We start from the raw sequence: 20,380 nt of genomic DNA, 5'->3' as shown, positions 1-20,380 counted from the left end.
TGTCCCGGTATCCAGTACCCATCACCTCCCGGTGATCACTTCCCGGTGTCCCGGTATCCATCACCCGTCACCCCAGTCCCGTATCCCGTCCATGCACCCGGTATCCGATCCGTCGCCCATCGCCCCCCGGTGTCCCGGTATCCACCGCCCATCACTCCCCGGTGTCCCGGTGCCCATCATCCCTCAGTGTCCCGGTATCCACCGCCCATCATCCCCCGGCTCCCCCATAGTTCCGGGTCCCCGCCCAGCCGGACCTGCCGGGACAGCGGCTCCTCCTGCATGTCCCCACCCCCGGTCCTGCTCCCTGCTCTTACCGGGCACAGCCCCGGTACCGGTACCGTTCACCTGCTGCCCGCACAGCCCCTCCCGTCCTCCCAGGCGTTGTCACTCCAGCAGCTGTCACCACAGCCAGCCAGGGACTCGGGCACGACGAGCACTCGGGGAATTCCTCCTGTGTCTCCTGGAGCTGTTATTTATAGGAATCTCCAAATCCTTCCCCTCCAGCTGCTCATGGACTGCACACTGACCCCATCCCCGGTCCTGTCAGCATCCCGGGAGCAGGACACCCACTGTCCCTGCCCTGTCCCCTCCCCGTGCTCAGCAAACTGCTAAAAACACTGCACAGAATGAGAGTGCCATCTGAATCCCACAGGTGAGCTCCCACTTCTCCAAAACCTGGAGCTGCTCCTGGCAGAGGTGGAAGCTGTGGATTTGGGGTTTGGACACCAGCATGAGTTTATTTTCTTGAAGTTAAGGTATGAATCAGATAATTTAATTCTCCTCCAGCTTCAGTGTGGGGCTGGGCACAGGGGCAGTGGGACAAGAGGAAGGGAGGGTCACAAGCCCATGGAGGTGGCTCAGTGTCACCCTTCCTGAGGCCCATGGAGATGGCTCAGTGCCACCTTCCTGAGGCTCTCACAGGCCCATGGAGATGGCTGTCACCCTTCCTGAGGCCCATGGAGATGGCTGTCACCCTTCCTGAGGCCCATGGAGATGGCTCAGTGTCAGCTCTCCTGAGGCCCATGGAGATGGCTCAGTGTCACCCTTCCTGAGGCTCTCACATCACCCATGGAGATGGCTCAGTGTCACCTTCCTGAGGCTCTCACAGGCCCATGGAGATGGCTGTCACCCTTCCTGAGGTCCATGGAGATGGCTCAGTGCCACCTTCCTGAGGTCCATGGAGGTGGCTCAGTGTCACCCTTCCTGAGGCCCATGCAGATGGCTCAGTGCCACCTTCCTGAGGTCCATGGAGATGGCTGTCACCCTTCCTGAGGTCCATGGAGATGGCTCAGTGCCACCCTTCCTGAGGTCCATGGAGATGGCTCAGTGTCACCTTCCTGAGGCCCATGGAGATGGCTCAGTGTCACCCTTCCTGAGGTCCATGCAGATGGCTCAGTGCCACCTTTCCTGAGTCTCTCACAAGCCCACAGAGATGGCTCAGTGCCACCCTGAGGCTCCCCACACTCACTCCAGGTGAAACCAGACATTTCCTTTCCCCTCTGCATGGGCACAGCCTGGCACAGCCTGATGGTGCCACAGCAGAGCTCATCTGTCACCCACACCCCAGCGAGGCTCTGCCCCTGCCATCAGCTGTGACACAGCCCAGAAAACACCCAGGGAACAGCCCAAACCAAGGCCCAGCCTCCCTGCAGAGCTGGGAAGAGTCCAAAAGACACAGCCAGCCCTGGGGTGGGTGTAGGACAGCGGGATGTGGGCTCCTGACAGCCCCAGCTAAGGCTGAGAGGTTCCTTCAGGTAAGAGAACCCTCCCTGTCCCTTCACTGCCTCCCACCCCAACACTGGACCCAGGGCATGAAGAAAAAGCCAGTCCCTGGTTTTCTGCCCCACAAAACAGCATCTACTCAGGTCCAGCTGCAGCCCTGAGGGCCAAAAGCAGCTCCTACTCAGTGCAGGTGGATACAGCTGGACCACAAAGCTCCTTTTCCCCCCCTCTCCTTCCCCCCATAGGGCACAGCAGAACAAGCCCAGGATCAGCAGCTGTCAGGCCAAACCCAGACCAGGTGCTTTATTCACTTCATATTTATTTCTCACAAAGACTGTACAAAATTCTTATAAAACTCTGGTGTGGGGATGGGCTATGACATTGATCCAAAAAATAATTCCCATGCAGTCCCACCAGTTCCATAACTTACAAGGAAACAGATAAGCTACAGAGAGCTGCGAGTCCTGGAGTATTTACACCGAGGAGGGGCAGGAACAGGAGACAAAGCAACACAGGCCAAGAGGTATTTACAGCACGGACACACCGACCCCCCTCACCTCACAAGAACAGCAGCAGCAACAGCAGGTCAGGCCCGTGGTGCTCCTAGGCCGACAGAGAATCTGGGCTATTTACAGTATCTCACATATTAACAGCTTTACAAACGTGTCCAGGAAGTTCATCTCATGTTTATATATATATATAAAAAAAAAAGCACCAAGTGTCTGAATAGAAATCACACAGGCCTCCACGGGGGCTAGAATCCGAGGGCTGGCTGGCACCTGTGGCGTCACCGGCTGATGTCGCGGCTCGAGTCCCACATTTTTGTGCTGGGCTCCATGCCCAGCATGTCAAAGAAGGGGTGCTTGAGGGCCTCAGCCAGGGTGACACGCTTGGAGGGCTCGTACTCCAGCATGCTCTCGATGAGGTCGAACAGGCGGTGATGGTCCTCAGCCTCCGAGGTCAGGTATCGCTGCGGGTGGAGGGCAAGGTGAGGCTCAGGGAGGCTGCACCCCATCCTGATGTTCTCTGGTTTGTTCACACCATCTCTCAGCCTGGAGCTGAGCTCTGAACTCCTCTCTATCCACAACTGACAGATTGTCACACACCCTCCCTTCCCAGGGAACTTCCTGAACTTTCCATGCTCTCCTTGTCCTCCACATTAAACTCACATTGCTGCAGTTTCCTATTGCTGGGACAGCCAAGGCTCCCTTCAACCACCCTTCTGCTGGCCAGACTGAGTTCTCCTTATTTCAATAATGTTTTGAAAAGTATTTTTAATTCTTATGACTTAGTCCCTGCTGATTGTCAAAATGTGGCTTCCCTGATTTTAACCAATTCACAATATCTTTTATGGGAATTAAAATGAAAAAAGCTTCTTAATAAATTGGTTGAAAGATATGCAAATAGTGCTTATGAGGATATAGATGTTACCCAATTAGCAAGTGATCCACCTTACCATAGACCAGAAAACCAAGCAGCAAAATTGCCTCAGCCTATATTAACAGATATCAAAGATGCTGCTAGAAAAACTTTGTTTTCAGTTGAGCCAGCTAGTACACCCATGTAAACGCTTATACTACCATCAGACAAGGTGAAAATTCTATAGTTCTTTTTTAGATAGATTAACCCAAGCAGTCAAAAAGCAATTTCTAACTCCAGGCTTGCCCAGAGGGAGAAGCTGAGGAGGGGCCAAGCTGCCTCACCCGCAGTGGTTTGCAGTTCTCCCGAACGTAGCGTCCAGCTGAGGTGTTCTCGTCCCAGTCCAGGCGGCCGTGGTAGAAATATTTCTGTTTCCTGTCAGAAGAAAGGGGCAGCAGGTTACACAGCAGCAGCAGCAGCAAGGTGCCAGCCCCAGTGGGACACAGCTGGGTGGCTCCAGAGTGGCATTTCCCCCAGGGAGAAGGAGGGCTGGCTTTGCTCACCTTGTCTTGCGGACCATTCGAGAAGGAATTGGCCCCAAAATCCTCTCCATCATGGCCAGGTGCTCCCTGTTGTCGTGTGTCTGGGAGGGAGAAATGGAAAGGGAAGGCATGGAATAGATTCCAGTGGTTCTGCCTCCAGCCCTGGGTGTTCCCCCACCCAGAACCCCCATCCTGGCCAACACCTTGGGTGTCTCCACAGGGCTGCAGGGATGGAGGGACCCCCATCAGTCTCAGGGAAGCAGCCAGCATCCTCTCACCAGCTGGGAAGTACCCACACCACACAGTTCTCACCTGGAAAAGGGTGAAACCCACATAATACTCAAAGATGATGCAGCCAATACTCCACACATCACAGGGCTGGCTCCAGCCAAGCTCTGAAAAACAATGTTGTTTAAATAAATGATCCAGTTACAACACAAGAGTCCAAATCCCTCTTTCTTTTAAAAATAAATAACTAATAAAAAAGTAAATAACATCCTATTCCAGCCAGGCTCTTGGTGCTCTGCTGGCAATATACTGCCCAGCTGATGGTGGATCATGGAATCAGCAAGGCTGGAAAAGACCTCCAAGATCACCAACTCCAACCTGTGACCCATCCCCACCTTGTCACCCAGTCCAGGACAATGAGTGCCACATCGAGCCATTCCTTGGACACCTCCAGGAATGGGGACTCCAAACCTCCCTGGGCAGCCCCTTCCAATGCCTGACCACCCTTTCCAGGAAGAAATTCCTCCTGATGTCCAACCCTGGCACAGCTTGAGGCCATTTCTCCTTGCTCCCTGGGAGCAGAGCCCAAACCACCACAAGGAAGTTGTGGAGAGTGAGAGGATCCCCCCTGAACCTCCTTTTCTCCAGGGGGAACAAACCCAGAACAATGACAGGGCTGTAACCATGGAGGTCCCAGGAAACAGCACTGCAGAGCTGTTAAATTAACTTCCCATCTCCCAGGGCAAACCCAGAATGTTCCTGAATGATGTGGATGCCCAACACTCCCCATCCCAGCAGGGTCCAAGGGGCAGAGACCCAGGGGCACCTTACCCAGGATGACTTCAGGGGCTCGGTAGTGCCTGGTGGACACGATGGTGCTGTGATGCTCGTGGTCAAAGGTGGCACTGCCAAAGTCCACCACCCTGATGGCCGTGCTCTTCACGCTCCTCTCATCCCGTTTCTGCAGGGGGGACAATGGGATCCATCACCTGGCAGCCCCTCCAAACCCTGCCTTTCCCAGCTGAGGGCACCACGGGAGGGGAAAGCTTTGGCAGCCCCAAAGCAGCTCCCAGCACAGCCATGGCTCACCCAGCACTGCCTGGCAGGTCATGCAAAGCCCTGAAGGAGTGCAGGGAGCCCCCATCCCCTGGGGCTGTGTCTGAGCCCTCAGGGACACCAAGAGGAGAGCCAAGTGAGGCTGTGTGTCATGTGTTACCTTTTCCAAGTTGTAGGAGAGCTCGTAGTCAGAGTTCACAAAGAGGATGTTCTCTGGCTTGAGGTCAGTGTGGGTGAGTTTATTGTCATGCAGAACTGAGGGAGAAAAGAGAGTTTGGGTGAGGGGAGAGAAGCAGAACAAGGCTGCACCCCCCCAAAAGCCATCACTGGCACCAGTTTAAGCCACATTTCAACCTGGGTATGAACAGCCAGGCAAAGCCCAGGCCATGATGCTTCACCAGAAGCACAAAGATTTATTGTATTGATCGCCAGAGGAGCAGGGGGGTGGATGCTGGAGTGCTCTGAGCTACTGCCAGCCCACAAGCACCAGAAAATGAAGAGGATTCATTCCCAGAGGGGCGGGAAGGCTCAGGCTCAGAACCACAGCAAAAACTTGTTGCTCTGGGCCACCAGTTGCAGAAGTGCAACCTACTCAGCTCCCCAGGTGAGCCCAAAGCACAGGAGAGCAGCAGGAACACTTACACTTCACAGCCTGGCACACCTGGAAGGCCATGTGCCGTACTTGGTGGATGGGGTAAGGCAGGTAGTTGTTATCCTTCAGGAAATCAAAGGTGCTGAGCCCCAGCAGCTCGAAGGAGATGCACATGTGGCCGTGGTAGTCAAACCAGTCAAACATCCTGACACAGAGACTGACACAAACATTCCAGTTGGGAACAGCTCTGCAGGCTCCTCCTTTCCCTGCTCAGTCTGTACCTCACAGCAAGCCAAGGTGCTTCCAAAACTATCCAGGATCACCTTCAACCACACAACACCCAGCACCCGTTCCAGCCCAGCCCTGAACCCAGCCCTTCCTGCTGAACACCGAGAGCACACTCACTTTGTGTTCTCAGGATCCTTCTCGTTGATTTTCTCCAGCACGTTGATTTCCAGTCGAGCAGCCTCTTTGTATTTCTCCACGTTTTTAATGATTTTCAGAGCAACACGTGCACCACCCCTGTGGGAGAAACAAGAAGAAAGCACAAGGTGAGCCCTGAGCAGGTAAAAGAGGCTGTGCCCTGTGAAAGGGACCTTCTGACCAGCCTCCCTTGCTCAAGCACATTAAGGGGTGTCCACCAAAGGTTTCCCTTTCTCTCCCTACAAAACAACCCTGTGGGAGAAACAAGAAGAAATCACAAGGTGAGCCCTGAGCAGGTAAAAGAGGCTGTGCCCTGTGAAAGGGACCTTCTGACCAGCCTCCCTTGCCCAAGCAGGTTATTGTTAAGGGGTGTCCACCAAAGGTTTCCCTTTCCCTCCCTACAAAACAGTCCTATAGGAGAAACAGGAAGAAAGCACCAGGTGAGCCCTGAGCAGGTAAGAGGGGCTGTGCCCTGTGAAAGGGATCTTCTGACCAGCCTCCCTTGCTCAAGCAGGTTATTATTAGGGGTGTCCACCAAAGGTTTCCCTTTCCCTCCCTACCAAACAAACCTATAGGAGAAACAGGAAAAAAGCAAAAGGTGAGCCCTGAGCAGGTAAAAGAGGCTGTGCCCTGTGAAAGGGACCTTCTGACCAGCCTCCCTTGCTCAAGCAGGTGTGCCCACCAAAGGTGTCCCTTTCCCTCCCTACAAAACAGCCCTGAAGCTTCCCCCAGCACATGGGCAACACAAAGAGGGTGAGAGCCTGGAGCAGGAGAGGATATTGAAAACCAAGAGAGTGATTTTCACCCCCAGCCGTGGTCTCCCCTTTCCCCACATACCTCCGGTGATCCATGCACTGCACCACTCTGCCGAAGGTCCCTTCCCCCAGGGTGCTGATAATCTCATCTGGGAGGGAGAGAAGGAGAGGGAAGGAGCTGAGAGAGGGAGCAGGACCTGGCTGCAGCGATACACAGGGCAGAGGAGAATGCATTGCAACACCTAACCTGCACACAGCTGGAGAGACCGGAGCAGCGGAAGGCTGACACCGGCTGCACAAGGCAGCTGCCCTAATTTCCCTGCCACTTCAGTAACAATACACAATATAAACGTAGCTTTAACAAAAGGGGAAGGAAAAGGAGAGGGTTTCTCTTTAATAAACAATGAAAATAAAATGAAACAGAAAGATAAGACAGATCTGCGACTGCGATGGGAGCTTAACTAGAGAGCTAAATTATGTTACGATTTGGCTGTACATCTTTCTTGTAGCCAGTCGCCGACGCGATAGATCAGATGCCCCTCGTCGTCGTCCTCCACACTCTTGGCCCTTCTGCTGCTCTGTCGACTCCGCTGCTGGCCCAGGCAGACAGGGAATTCATCATTCACCAATCAGATTTTCAAACCAGCGCAGCAGCAGCCAGCGTCACGCATTGGTTGGTTTGGAAATTCACATGGTTGTTTGAGGAGGGGTTGCAGGAGGAGATTCCCAGCCAATTCATACGGCACAGAGGAATATATAACGATAGGGATATTGCAAGGGAACATGTCAAGATACAACACACTAGCTCAGAAAAGAAAAAAACAGTTTGCTTTTCGTTGTAGCAAAAAAAAAAAAAAAAAAGGAAAAAAAAAGAAAAAGGAAAAAAAAAAGAAAAAAAATAAGAAAAAAAAGAACCTACAAACAGCCCCAACCCGAACCAGTGTGACAGCAGAGCTGTCAGAGTGAGGGAGCTGAGGGGCATGGAAAGGGCTGGCTGTTCTTGCTCCCACGGGGGCTCAGAGAGGAACAGCACCGGCCTTCGGGTCCTGGGGACTGCCTGAGCACGCCGCAGAGCAGGGGCAGCAGGAGGCAGGTGCTGCCTGGCAGGTCCTGCACAAGCCCAGGCTGCCCCCACAGGCACCCCTATCCCACTCCAATAACCTCCCACACAGCTTCCCCCAGCCCCGACACTCAGGGGAAGATGAACTCCGAGATTTCAGAAAAGCAGCTTTAGATACAATGATCCATCCAAAATGGAAAGTTCCCAGTGACTGCCTGGGGAAAGATGGACACTTCTTCCTAGACCCTCCCCCAAAGAAGCTGATCCTGGAAGGACTAACTTCCAGAAGAGAAGCAGAACCCAACAGGGAACTGGGACAGCCCTGGGATGAGGCAGATAAGAGGTTTATGCTGGAGAAGAGAAAATTCCTGCCTTTGGTTCCTCAGCTAAGTATCCCCATACTTGGGAGCAACCAGCCAGCAGACTTGGGACCCAAATCCAGCCCCCAATCCCCTCCCTGGACACAGAGCCAGAACAGACCAGACAACACTGAGAGCTCCACACACAGAGCAGAGAATGTGTCTGGGGTCTAACAGAAGTGGAAGGTGAACAGCAGAACAGACAAGAAGAGAAAGCCAGGGATGCTTCCGGGAAGAGCCTGGGATGGTTCTGCCTCCACCTGAGCTGAGTGCTCCAAAAGCTCTGCTCCTCCACAAAGCCCACATCAGCTGGGCCCAGCCAGGAGGATCCTGCTCAGAGCCAGGGCCCGAAACAGGGACCACAGGGGCAGTCACCTGTCCCAGGCTCTCTGGGACTGGGACCAGCTGAGCGCTGGCTCTTCGAGCCTTGCACAAACCCTGCCTGGCTGGGGCTCCTCCATGAGCATCACTGAACGGGAGGAGGTGCAGCACCACCCTGGGGACCCGCCAGCCTCACAGGGCACTCCTGTCCTCCCACTGAGAGAGGGCCTGAGCCACCCGTGCCCAGCTGGCACCGGGCAGCGCCAACCACAGCGCGCAGGGACGCGAGCAACAACAACGCTCCGCACCAAAACTCCTCCAAACAACACACACGCACACAGAGCTCAATCCGACTCCGACAGAGCATTTAGAAAGTGAATTTTTCTACTTACCCAGCTCAGCACCTGGGAGAGAGAGAGCAAGGTTACAGGGCAGGCACGGCACAGCAGGATACTCACCGATGAGGAGCGGCTAAAGGACCGGCTGCGGCGCCGCCTCCGCCTGTGCTTACGCCGGCTGCTTTTGCAGCTGCGGTAGCTGCCCTCGCGGTCCCGGGAGCGCCGGTACTCGTAGGAATGCTGCCGGTACTCGGGCTCGTAGTAGGCGTCGCCCCGCTCGCGGCTGTAGTCGTTGCGCCGGTAGCTGTCACAGTAACGGCGGTCGTAGGCCCTGCGGTCTGCCGAGTGGTCGTCGTAGCTGGGCACGGGGATGGGGACAGGGAAGGGGTTAGTTCCTCTAAGAGGGATCCAGAACACCTGAGATAGCTCTGAGATAGCCCAAATGGTACAAAATTAGCAGGACGGGTTCTGTGGGAGCATTGGGAAAAAGTTTAATGAAAGGCGAAATAAAGAAGCTCTTACAGAGAAGAACCTCTTGCCCCTGGCTCGGTTTTTGCTCTCAGAGGAACCCAGCACACCTGAAAGAGCCCAGCTACCCCAAATGGTATAAAAGTAGCAGGATGGGTTCTGTGGGAGCATTGGGAAAAAGTTTAATGAAAGGCGAAATAAAGAAGCTCTTACAGAGAAGAACCTCTTGCCCCTGGTTCTGTTCTTGCTCTCAGAGGAACCCATCCCACCTGAGATAGCCCAACTACCCCAAATGGCAAAAAAACCAGCAGGATGGGCTCTGAGGTAGTGTTGGAAATGGAAAAAGGTTTAATAAAAGGCAAAATAAAAAAGCTCTTACAGAGAAAAACTGAGCCAGAGTGGTCGTCATAGCTGGGCATGGGGATGGGGAGAAGAGAGGTGTTAGTCCCTCTCAGAGGGATCCAGAACATTTGAGATAGCCCAGCTACCCCAAATGGTACAAAATTAGCAGGATGGGTTCTGTGGGAGCGTTGGGAAAAGGTTTAACAAAAGGCAAAATAAAGAAGCTCTTACAGAGAAGAACCTCTTGCCCCTGGCTCGGTTTTTGCTCTCAGAGGAACCCAGCACACCTGAGATAGCCCAACTACCCCAAATGGTATAAAAGTAGCAGGATGGGTTCTGTGGCAGTGTTGGGAAAAGGTTTAATGAAAGGCGAAATAAAGAAGCTCTTACAGAGAGAAACTGCTTGTCCCTGGTTCTGTTTTTGCTCTCAGAGGAACCCAGCACACCTGAGATAGCCCAACTACCCCAAATGGTATAAAAGTAGCAGGATGTGGTAGTGTTAGAAAAAGGTTTAATAAAAGGCAAAACAAAAAAGCTCTTACAGAGAAGAACTGAGCCAAGGAAAGAGGTCCTTGCTCTCAGAGGAACCCAGCACACCTGAGATAGCCCAGCTACCCCAAATGGCAAAAAACCAGCAGGATGGGTTCTGTGGGAGCATTGGGAAAAGGTTTAACAAAAGGCGAAATAAAGAAGCTCTTACAGAGAAGAACCTCTTGCCCCTGGCTCGGTTTTTGCTCTCAGAGGAACCCAGCACACCTGAGATAGCCCAGCTACCCCAAATGGTACAAAATTAGCAGGATGGGTTCTGTGGGAGCGTTGGGAAAAGGTTTAACAAAAGGCAAAATAAAGAAGCTCTTACAGAGAAAAACTGAGCCAAGAGTGGTCGTCGTAGCTGGGAACGGGAATGGGGAGAAGGGAGGTGTTAGGCCCTCTCAGAGGGATCCAGAACATTTGAGATAGCCCAACTACCCCAAATGGTACAAAATTAGCAGGATGGGTTCTGTGGGAGCGTTGGGAAGAGGTTTAACAAAAAGCAAAATAAAGAAGCTCTTACAGAGAGAAACCTCTTGCCCCTGGCTCGGTTTTTGCTCTCAGAGGGGCTATCTCAGCAGACCTGAGATAGTCCAGCTACCCCAAATGGTATAAAAGTAGCAGGATGGCTTATGAGGTAGTGCTGGAAATGGAAAAAAGGTTAATAAAAGGCAAAATAACAAAGCTCTTACAGAGAAAAACTGAGCCAGAGTGGTCGTCGTAGCTGGGCATGGGGATGGGGAGAAGAGAGGTGTTAGGCCCTCTCAGAGGGATCCAGAACACCTGAGATAGCCCAGCTACCCCAAATGATATAAAAGTAGCAGGGTGGGTTCTGTGGCAGTGTGGGAAAAAGGTTTAACAAAAGGCGAAATAAAGAAGCTCTTAGAGAGAAGAGCCTCTTGCCCCTGGCTCGGTTTTTGCTCTCAGAGGGGCTATCTCAGCAGACCTGAGATAGCCCAGCTACCCCAAATGGCAAAAAACCAGCAGGATGGGCTCTGAGGTAGTATTGGAAAAAGGTTTAACAAAAGGCAAAATAAAGAAGCTCTTACAGAGAAAAACTGTCCCTGGCTCGATTTTTGCTCTCAGAGGAACCCATCCCACCTGAGATAGCCCAGCTACCCCAAATGGTATAAAAGTAGCAGGATGGCTTATGAGGTAGTGCTGGAAATGGAGAAAAGGTTAATAAAAGGCAAAATAACAAAGCTCTTACAGAGAAAAACTGAGCCAGAGTGGTCGTCGTAGCTGGGCATGGGGATGGGGAGAAGAGAGGTGTTAGGCCCTCTCAGAGGGATCCAGAACACCTGAGATAGCCCAGCTACCCCAAATGGTATAAAAGTAGCAGGATGCGTTCTGAGGTAGTGTTGGAAATGGAAAAAGGGTTAATAAAAGGCAAAATAACAAAGCTCTTACAGAGAAAAACTGAGCTGGGGGAAAGAGGTCCTTGCTCCTGCTGAAACATCCCACAAGAGGGATTATCTCCTTTGTTCTCTTCTTTTTCTAGTGAATTACTGTCCAACAAATTACCTAGGCTGGACCTCTTGGCCTCTGTCCAACTGGGCAGCCCCAGGTCTGAGGTGAAGTCCCAAAGGTCCTATGAGGTGTCTTTGTACCAAATTGAGGAGAGAAACTTCTGGGCTTTTTGCTTTTTTAAGCAGACAAAGAATAACTTGGTCACTCCATCAACAGGGAGCACATTCCTACATTGGGGAATGTTGAGAGGTTGGAGTGGACTTGAAGATCATCATTGTCTTGTCCAAACTGGCCTTGAACACTGACAGGGCTGGGGCAGCTCCATCCAACCTGTGTGCCAGAGTCTCACCACCCTCACAGGGAAGATCCTCATGTCGAGCCTAAATTCTCTCTCTTTCAATTTGCACCCATTACTCCTTGTCCTGTCACTACAGTTCCTCATGGAGGGTCCCTCTCCACCTTCCTTGTAGGCCCCTTTTAACATTGGAAGGTGCTGGGAGGTCTTCACACAACCTTCTCTTCTTTAGGCTTAGAAACTCTTCCAGTCCCAATTCTCCCACAGCCTTCTCTTCTTTAGGCTGGAAAACTCTCCCAGCCCAAATTCTCTCACAACCTTCTCTTCTTTAAGCTAGAAACTCTCTCAGCCAAAATGCTCCACAACCTTCTCTTCTCTAGCCTGGAAAACTCTCCCAGCCCAAATTCTCCACAACCTTCTTTCTTCCAAGCTGGAAGACTCCCCCAGCCTAATTTCTCTCACAACCTTCTCTTCTCCAGCCCAAATTCTCTCACAACCTTCTCTTCTTTAAGCTAGAAACTCTCCCAGCCCAAATTCTCCACAACCTTCTTTTCCCCAGGCTAGAAACTCTTCCAGTCCCAATTCTCTCACAACCTTCTCTTCTTTAAGCTAGAAACTCTTCCAGCTTAAATTCTCTCACAACCTTCTCTTCTCCAGCCTGGAAAACTCTTCCAGCCCCAATTCTCTCACAACCTTCTCTTCTTTAAGCTAGAAACTCTCCCAGCCCAAATTCTCCACAACCTTCTTTCCTCCAAGCTGGAAAACTCCCCCAACCTAATTTCTCTCACAACCTTCTCTTCTCCAGCCCAAATTCTCTCACAACCTTCTCTCCTCCAAGCTGGAAAATTCTCCCAGCCCAAATTCTCTCACAACCTTCTTTTCCCCAGGCTAGAAACTCTTCAGGTCCCAATTCTCTCACAACCTTCTCTTCTCCAGCCTGGAAAACTCTCCCAGCCCAAATTCTCCACAACCTTCTCTTCTCCAGGCAGGAAACTCTCCCAGCCCAAATTCTCTCACAACCTTCTTTTCTCCAGGCTAGAAACTCTTCCAGTCCCAATTCTCTCACAGCCTTCTCTTCTTTAGGCTGGAAAACTCTCCCAGCCCAAATTCTCTCACAACCTTCTCTTCTTTAAGCTAGAAACTCTGTCAGCCTAAATTCTCTCACAGCCTCTCTTCTCCACCTGGAAACTCTCCAGTCCCAATTCTCCACAACTTCTTTTCTCAGCAGGAACTCTCCCCAGCCCAAATTCTCTCACAACCTTCTTCTCCCAGGCTAGAAACTCTTCCAGTCCCAATTCTCTCACAACCTTCTCTTCTCCACCCCAGTTCTCTCACAACCCTTCTATTCTGCAGGCAGGAAACCCCTCCCACAGCCAAATTCTCTCACAACCTTCTTTTCCCCAGGCTAGAAACTCTTCCAGTCCCAATTCTCTCACAACCTTCTCTTCTCCAGCCCCAATTCTCTCACAACCTTCTCTTCTCCAGGCTGGAAAACTCTCCCAGCCCAAATTCTCTCACAACCTTCTCTTCTCCAGCCCAAATTCTCTCACAACCTTCTCTCCTCCAAGCTGGAAAATTCTCCCAGCCCAAATTCTCTCACAACCTTCTTTTCCCCAGGCTAGAAACTCTTCAGGTCCCAATTCTCTCACAACCTTCTCTTCTCCAGCCTAAATTCTCTCACAACCTTCTCTTCTCCAGCCTGGAAAACTCTCCCAGTCCCAATTCTCTCACAACCTTCTCTTCTGCAGGCTGGAAACTCTCCCAGCCCAAATTCTCCACAACCTTCTCTTCTCCAGCCTGGAAAAGTCTCCTAGTCCCAATTCTCTCACAGCCTTCTCTTCTCCAGGCTGGAAAACTCTCCCAGCCCCAATTCTCTCAGCCTTTCTCCATGAAGAAGGTGCTCCAATCCTCTTAACAACTTCCCAGCCTCCTCTGGATCTGTTCCAACAGTTCCACATCCTCGTTATGTTTGGAACACCAAAACTTTTGCAGTGCTTTGAGGGAGCCCAAGGCAAGAAGCCATGAGCTGCCAACCCTTGGCATAACAAGGGGACAGGGATCTGTGTCCCAGCCAGGTGAGGGACACTGAGGGACCCCAGATCTTCCTGTATTGAAACTGTGAAGGGATAAAAGCTCAGAGGGTCCTTTGTTCAGGACCCCTCCTTGAAGGCACCAGCTAGAGCTGTTTCTTTGTTATTGCACCAAGATTTTTAAGGATTGAGATGTCTGAGAATCTGCTGTGAGAAAGCAGGGCTGAGCCAGTCAGGAAACTGGTCTGACTGGGAGTGTGGGGTGTGTAGGGAGTCAAACAGGGCAAACATGGGGTCACTGGAGGCACTGCTGTGAAGGGGCTCAGTCCCAGCCCAGGGGGTGCAGTGGCACCAGAGGGGCTCTGGGTGCCAGACAGGGAAGTTTCCCTAAGAGGGGAGTGAGGGGCTTTGGTGACAAGCACTGCCCAGGCTGTGACAGCTCAGAGCAGGCCCAGGTCACGTGGAACCTGGCTGAGTATGGATGACTGGGCCATGATTAAGGGACTGCAGCATCTCCCTTAATGAGCAGAGACTGAGGGAGATGGGCCTCGTTAGTCTGGAGATCACTGAGAGGAAATCTCATTATTGCACATCAATATCTCCAAGGCAGGTGCCAGGACGGTGCCAGACTCTTTGCAGTGGTGCCCAGGGACAGGATGGGCAGCAAAACCATGAACTAAAACACACCATGCTCTACTCCAACACAAGGAAGTTGTTCCCAGAGGGTGGCAGAGCACTGGCACAGCTGCCCAGGGCAAACATGGGATTTCTCTCTCTGAGGACATCCCACATCAATATCTCAAAGGCAGGGGCCAGGATGGTGCCAGACACTTTTCAGTGGTGCCCAGTGACAGGAAGTTGTTCCCACAGAGGATGGCAGAGCACTGGCACAGCTGCCCAGGCTGAGCATGGCACCTCCCCTCTCTGAGGACATCCCACATCAGTACCTCCAAGGCAGATGCCAGGATGGTGCCAGACTCTTTTCAGTGGTGCCCAGTGACAGGATGGGGAGCAAAACCATAAACTAAAGCACGCTCTACTTCAACACAAGGAAGAATTTCTTCCCACAGAGGGTGGCAGAGCACTGGCACAGCTGCCCAGGGTGAGCACGGCACCTCCCTCTCTGAAGAATCCCACATCAGGATCTCCAAGGCAGATGCCAGGACGGTGCCAGACACTTTTCAGTGGTGCCCAGTGACAGGAAGTTGTTCCCACAGAGGGTGGCAGAGCAATGGCACAGCTGCCCAGGCCAAGCATGGCACCTCCCTCTCTGAAGAATCCCACATCAATATCTCCAAGGCAGGTGCCAGACACTTTTCAGTGGTGCCCAGTGACAGGATGGGGAGCAAACCCATGAAATAAAACACACCATGCTCTACCTCTCAACATCAAGAAGAAATTGTTCTCATGGAGGGTGACAGAGCACTGGCACAGCTGCCCAGGCCGAGCATGGCACCTCCCTCTTTAAGGACATCCCACATCAATATCTCCAAGGCAGATGCCAGACATTTTTCCAGCGGTGCCCAGTGACAGGAAGTTGTTGGCACAGCGGCCCAGGCCGAGCGTGGCACCTCCCTCTCTGGAGCCATCCCAAACCCACCTGGCCGTGTCCCTGAGCCCTGGGTGACCCCAGAGGTCCCTCCCAGCCCAGCCCCCGTGTCACCCCGTGCAGGAGGGCAGACAGGAGCCCCTCTCACCTCCGGGATCGGACGTGGTAGCTGTCCTCCCGCCGGTGCCGCCGGTCCCGCTCGCTGCTGCTGGACCGGGACCGCGTCCGCCGCCGCTTGTGCTTGCGGCTCCGGTAGCGCTCGTGGTAACTGCCGCGGCTGCTGCGCTCCGACGAGCGGTACCTTCGGGAGTGCGGCATCTGTGGGGACAGTGGGGACACTCAGGGACCCGTGGGGACAGCAGGGTGACAGCAGGGACAGTCAGGGACCCCACGGGGACAGCAGGGACAGTCAGGGACCTGTGGGGACAGCAGGGACCCCGTGGTAACTGCCATGGCTTCTGCGCTCCGACAAGCAGTACCTTCGGGAGTGCAGCATCTGGGGGACAGTGGGGACAGTCAGGGACCCCATGGGGACAGCAGGGACAGTCAGGGACCTGTGGGGACAGCAGGGACCCCATGGTAACTGTCGTGGCTGCTGCGCTCCGATGAGCGGTACCTTCGGGAGTGCAGCATCTGTGGGGACACTTAGGGACCCCATGGGGACAGCAGGGACAGTCAGGGACCTGTGGGGACAGCAGGGACTGTCAGGGACCCCATGGGGACAGCAGGGACTCTGTGGTAACTGCTGCAGCTGCTGCACTCCGACGAGCGGTACCTTCGGGAGTGCGGCATCTGTGGGGACAGCAGGGACTATCAGGGACCCCATGGGGGCAGCAGGGACAGTCAGGGACCAGTGGGGACAGCAGGGACCCCGTGGTAACTGCCATGGTTTCTGCGCTCCGACGAGCGGTACCTTCGGGAGTGCGGCATCTGTGGGGACACTCAGGGACCTGTGGGGACAGCAGGGGGGCAGCAGGGACTGTCAGGGACCCCATGGGGACAGCAGGGACCTGTGGGGACAGCAGGGACTGTCAGGGACCCCATGGGGACAGCAGGGACAGTCAGGGACCCCATGGGGACAGAAGGACAGTCATGGACAGTCAGAGACCCTATGGGGACAGCAGGGACACTCAGGGACCTGTGGGGACAGCAGAGACAGTCATGGACAGTCAGAGACCCTATGGGGACAGCAGGGACACTCAGGGACCCCGTGGGGACAGCAGGGACCCTGTGAGACACTCATGGGGACAGCAGGGACAGTGAGGCACCTGTGGGGACAGCAATGCCCCCACAAAGACGGCAGGGACCCCGTGAGGCACCTGTGGGGACAGCAGGGACAGTGAGGCCCCCATGGGGACAGCAGGGACGTGTGGGGATGGCACAGACACTGTGAGGACAGCAGGGACCCTGTGAGGTCAGCAGAGACCCTGTGAGGCATCTGTGGGGACAGCAGGGATCTGTGGGGACAGCAGGGACCCTGTGACATCTATGGGGACAGCAGGGACAATGAGGCACCCTGTGAGGCACCCGTGGGGACAGCAGGGATCCGTGGGGACAGCAGGGACCCTGTGAGGCATCTGTGGGGACAGCAGGAACCTGTGGGGACAGCAGGGACCCTGTGAGGATGGCAGGGACACTGTGAGACCCCCATGGGGACAGCAGAGATAGTGAGGAACCCATGGGGACAGCAAGGACCCTGTGACACCCGTGGGGACAGCAGGGACAATAAGGCACGCTGTGAGGCACCCGTGGGGACAGCAGGGATCCGTGGGGACAGCAGGGACCCTGTGACACCCGTGGGGACAGCAGGGACCCTGTGACACCTGTGGGGACAGCAGGGACAATGAGGCACCCTGTGAGGCACCCGTGGGGACAGCAGGGATCTGTGGGGACAGCAGGGCAGCATTAACAGCTGCATGGGACAGGAATCCAACGTGTGTGAGTGTGCCAGGGGATCTGAGAGAGGAGAGCAAACTCTGAGAGACCCCAGGCGCCCACAGGACAGGGTGAGACCACCCATGGTCATCTTGCCCTGCTTTCTTTCCCCCCAAAAAAAAACCCTGGTTCTTTCCCAGGTTTGTATCCCTTCCTCACACCCATCTCTATGCCCACAGCTCCAGGAACAGCTTTTGTACCTTTTCTCTTTAAGCTGCTCAGGAAGGAGGGAAGCAGCAACAAGGAAGGTGAAATGAAGCTCTGGATATCACCAGAGCCCCTGGGCAAGGGGAGAAATGGATTTACTGAAAATCCTCAAAGCCTGACAGGAGTTTCAAAAGGTGGCCTTGCAAATAAGACTGGATACTTTGGAGAAAAAGAAAGATGCATTGGAGTGAGATCCATGAGGGGCAATTTTAAATTATTTGCTTTAAGTTATTTACAGCATGGTGTGGCCAAATCTGATAAGCCAAAAAATTATTCTAATGTATTGTAATTAAGAAATAGTTCATTTCTGATTGTGATGGCATGAATTATAACATCTGTATTGTGTCATCCTTCACATGAAGCTCAGAATAGAATAAAAGTTGTTAAAACGCCTCTCAGTTGCCCCATCTCTGGGTCAGAAAAAGGCAAAATCCAGCAATGGATGCCCAGAGAGCAGCTCCTCAAGAGATGCTCAGGTTTCCTGCCAAGTGACATCTGCACTGGGACACAGGGGTGGGGAGGGGTCTGGGGGTGCTTGGGGTGTTCAGCTGGGACTGAGGGGAGATCTCAGGGGGCTGCAGCTTCCCCAGGAGGGACAGCTCTGGTCTGTGCTCTGTGTGACAGTGACAGCACCCCAGGGAGTGGCTGCAGCTGTGGCAGGGAGGTTTAGGATGGATAGAGGAAAAGGTTTTTCCCTAGAGGGTGCTGGGCACTGCTCAGGCTCCCCAGGACTGCCAGAACTCCAGGAGAGCTTGGACAATGCTCCCAGGGATGCACAGGGTGAGACTGTTGGGGTGTCCTGGGGAAGGACATCAGGCCCTGCTGATGCCTGTGGATCCCTCCCAGCTCAGGAGATTGGTGACACACATCCCTCTGTCCATGGAGAACCACCAGGAGCAAACCCTCCCTTCCCAAAGGGCACCAAGAGAGCCCTGAAAACCCTCAGGGGTTCTCAGCTACACCAACAGAGCCCTGAAAACCCTCAGTTCTGCCCTTCTGGAGGGGCTGGAACCAAAGGACACCTACAGAGCCATGCAGACCCTCAGTTCTGTCCCTCTGGGGGAACACGAGGGGCTGGAGCCAAGGGGATCAAAAGGACATCAACAGAGCCCTGAAGACCCTCAGCTCTGCCCTTCTGGAGAGGCTGGAACCAAGGGGAACCAAAGGACACCCACAGAGCCATGCAGACCCTCAGCTCTGCCCCTCTGGGGGAATATGAAGGGCTGGAGCCAAGGGGATCAAAAGGACACCAACAGAGCCCTGCAGACCCTCAGGGCGTCTCAACTCTGCCCCTGTGGGGGAACATGAGAGGATGGAGCCAAGGGGATCCAAAGGACACCAACAGAGCCCTGCAGACCCTCAGGGGTCTCAGCCCAGCCCCTCTGGAGAGGCTGAAGCCAAGGGGATCCCGAGGTGAGATGGCCTCAGACCCTGCCAGGCCGTGCCCCACAGCTCTCAATCATTCCCCGCACGCATTTTGGTTCCAAGCACAATTCGTGGAATCATGGAACGTTAACCGGGTAGGACCTTCAAGCTCACTCAGTCCCACCCCCTGCCATGTGCAGGGCCACCTCCCACCGGCCCTGGTTGCTCCAAGCCGGCATTAAACACCGCAGGGATGGGGCAGCCACAGCTCCTCTGGGCAATCTGCGCCAAATTCCCCCATCCAAAATGCCCCCGGCTGCGTCCCCGTCCCCGCCCAGCGCTGACATCACCGCCAGGGCTCGGACAGGCCGAACCGGCCCCGGCGGCGCGGGGTGATCGGGGGTACGGGCCCGGTACCGCCTGCACGGGGGGCTTTGCCCGGGGTTCCCCCCGAGCCCCGCGGTTTCCAGCCGCGGACTGAAGGGAGCGCGAAGGCGGCGCTGGCGGCCCGCCAAGCCCCGGTTCCATGCAACGAGCACCGGGGCTGCGTTCCGCAGCGGGGCTGGAACCGCTTTAGGGACGGTGATGGCGGCCGCGCCGGGCGGGGCCTCCGCCGTGCAGGCCCGGAAGCACCGGGACACCGGGAGAGATGGGCGAGGGCGGGGCGGGCTCGGCGGGGAGGCCCCGAGCCGGTCCCTCTGGGCCATCCGGCCCCGCCGCCCTCACGGGGACACCCAGGCCGCCGATTCCCACCGCGGCCCCGCCGGGAACGACAAACCGGGCCCGCCCCGCGCCGCCCTCACCGGCCGCGGCCTACCCACCCCGCCCCGGCCCGCGGGGCCCCGCACCGCGCCGTGCTGCCACGCACCGTCCTCGCAGCCAGCCCGGTGCGCTTGTCCCACAGGAAATCCGTGATGGCGGCCGTGGGCCCCCGGGCCCCGCTCCAGCTCCTGCCGCCGCCGATCCGGGTCCTGCCAGCCCGCGGGGCCGCGCACGCACGGACGCGATCACGTACGCACGCACGTAGGCGCGCGGAGCTGCGTCACAGCAGGTGGGGCCGGTGGGCGGGGTTAGAGGCGAGGGGCGGGGCCGGTTCCGCACGGATCCCTCTTTAAGCCACTCCTCTTTTTCGGACCCGGCGGCGCGGGCCGGGCGAGGCCGAGGGGCGGGGCCGGGGTAGATTGCCACGCCCAACTCCTCCCCGAAGCCACGCCTCTCCCTCCTGACGGAGGGGCGGGGTCAAGATGTGGGCGTGGTCTATGCTGATAATCCTGCCCATCGCCTCCAGGAGCCCCGCCTCGTGTCCGCCCACCGTCTCACCAACCACGCCCCCTCCTCGCCCTGCTGCCTGTGATGGGCGGGGCTACCAGACAGTGACCACGCCCCTTGTGGCGAGCCCCGCCCCTCTCTAATTGAAGCCCCGCCCCTCTCCG

At 55.0% G+C, this 20,380-nt stretch overlaps 1 protein-coding gene and 1 long non-coding RNA gene across 3 annotated transcripts; one reads left to right on the top strand and one right to left on the bottom strand.

Annotated features, from left to right (window-relative positions):
* The first annotated feature begins 113 nt into the window (after positions 1 to 113).
* Positions 114 to 4,063, top strand: LOC135457794 (uncharacterized). Its single transcript, XR_010442771.1, has 3 exons — positions 114 to 755; positions 1,968 to 2,020; positions 2,131 to 4,063. It is a non-coding gene; the product is annotated as an uncharacterized LOC135457794 (long non-coding RNA).
* Positions 1,999 to 20,002, bottom strand: CLK2 (CDC like kinase 2). 2 transcript variants are annotated; one of them, XM_064732561.1, is made up of 13 exons: positions 19,816 to 20,002; positions 15,589 to 15,758; positions 8,876 to 9,113; positions 7,174 to 7,270; positions 6,760 to 6,826; positions 5,905 to 6,021; positions 5,550 to 5,716; positions 5,068 to 5,162; positions 4,683 to 4,812; positions 3,936 to 4,018; positions 3,645 to 3,724; positions 3,426 to 3,516; positions 1,999 to 2,692 (listed from the first exon to the last, which is right to left on the bottom strand). In XM_064732561.1, exons 2-13 carry the CDS (start codon positions 15,756 to 15,758, stop codon positions 2,510 to 2,512), a joined length of 1,518 nt encoding a protein of 505 aa, XP_064588631.1. In that variant the 5' UTR covers positions 19,816 to 20,002; the 3' UTR covers positions 1,999 to 2,509. The 2 variants fall into 2 exon arrangements, with proteins under 2 accessions (XP_064588631.1, XP_064588632.1); XM_064732562.1 differs by having other exon boundaries at positions 7,174 to 7,267.
* Between the last annotated feature and the right edge of the window lie 378 nt (positions 20,003 to 20,380).

This window comes from Zonotrichia leucophrys, chromosome 25, assembly GCF_028769735.1.
Source record: "Zonotrichia leucophrys gambelii isolate GWCS_2022_RI chromosome 25, RI_Zleu_2.0, whole genome shotgun sequence".
Classification (NCBI taxonomy): domain Eukaryota; kingdom Metazoa; phylum Chordata; class Aves; order Passeriformes; family Passerellidae; genus Zonotrichia; species Zonotrichia leucophrys.
This window is presented reverse-complemented; position numbering and strand designations above follow the sequence as displayed.

Bases quoted from the DNA above. Each gene is read 5' to 3' on its own strand.
- CLK2 (XM_064732561.1), bottom strand. From the start codon at position 15,758: ATGCCGCACTCCCGAAGGTACCGCTCGTCGGAGCGCAGCAGCCGCGGC. The intron at 9,114-15,588 runs GTGAGAGGGGCT...CCCCGTGCCCAG, and splicing joins TACCACGTCCGATCCCGGAG to CTACGACGACCACTCGGCAG. The intron at 4,019-4,682 runs GTAAGGTGCCCC...ATTGTTTTTCAG, and splicing joins AGCCCCTGAAGTCATCCTGG to AGCTTGGCTGGAGCCAGCCC.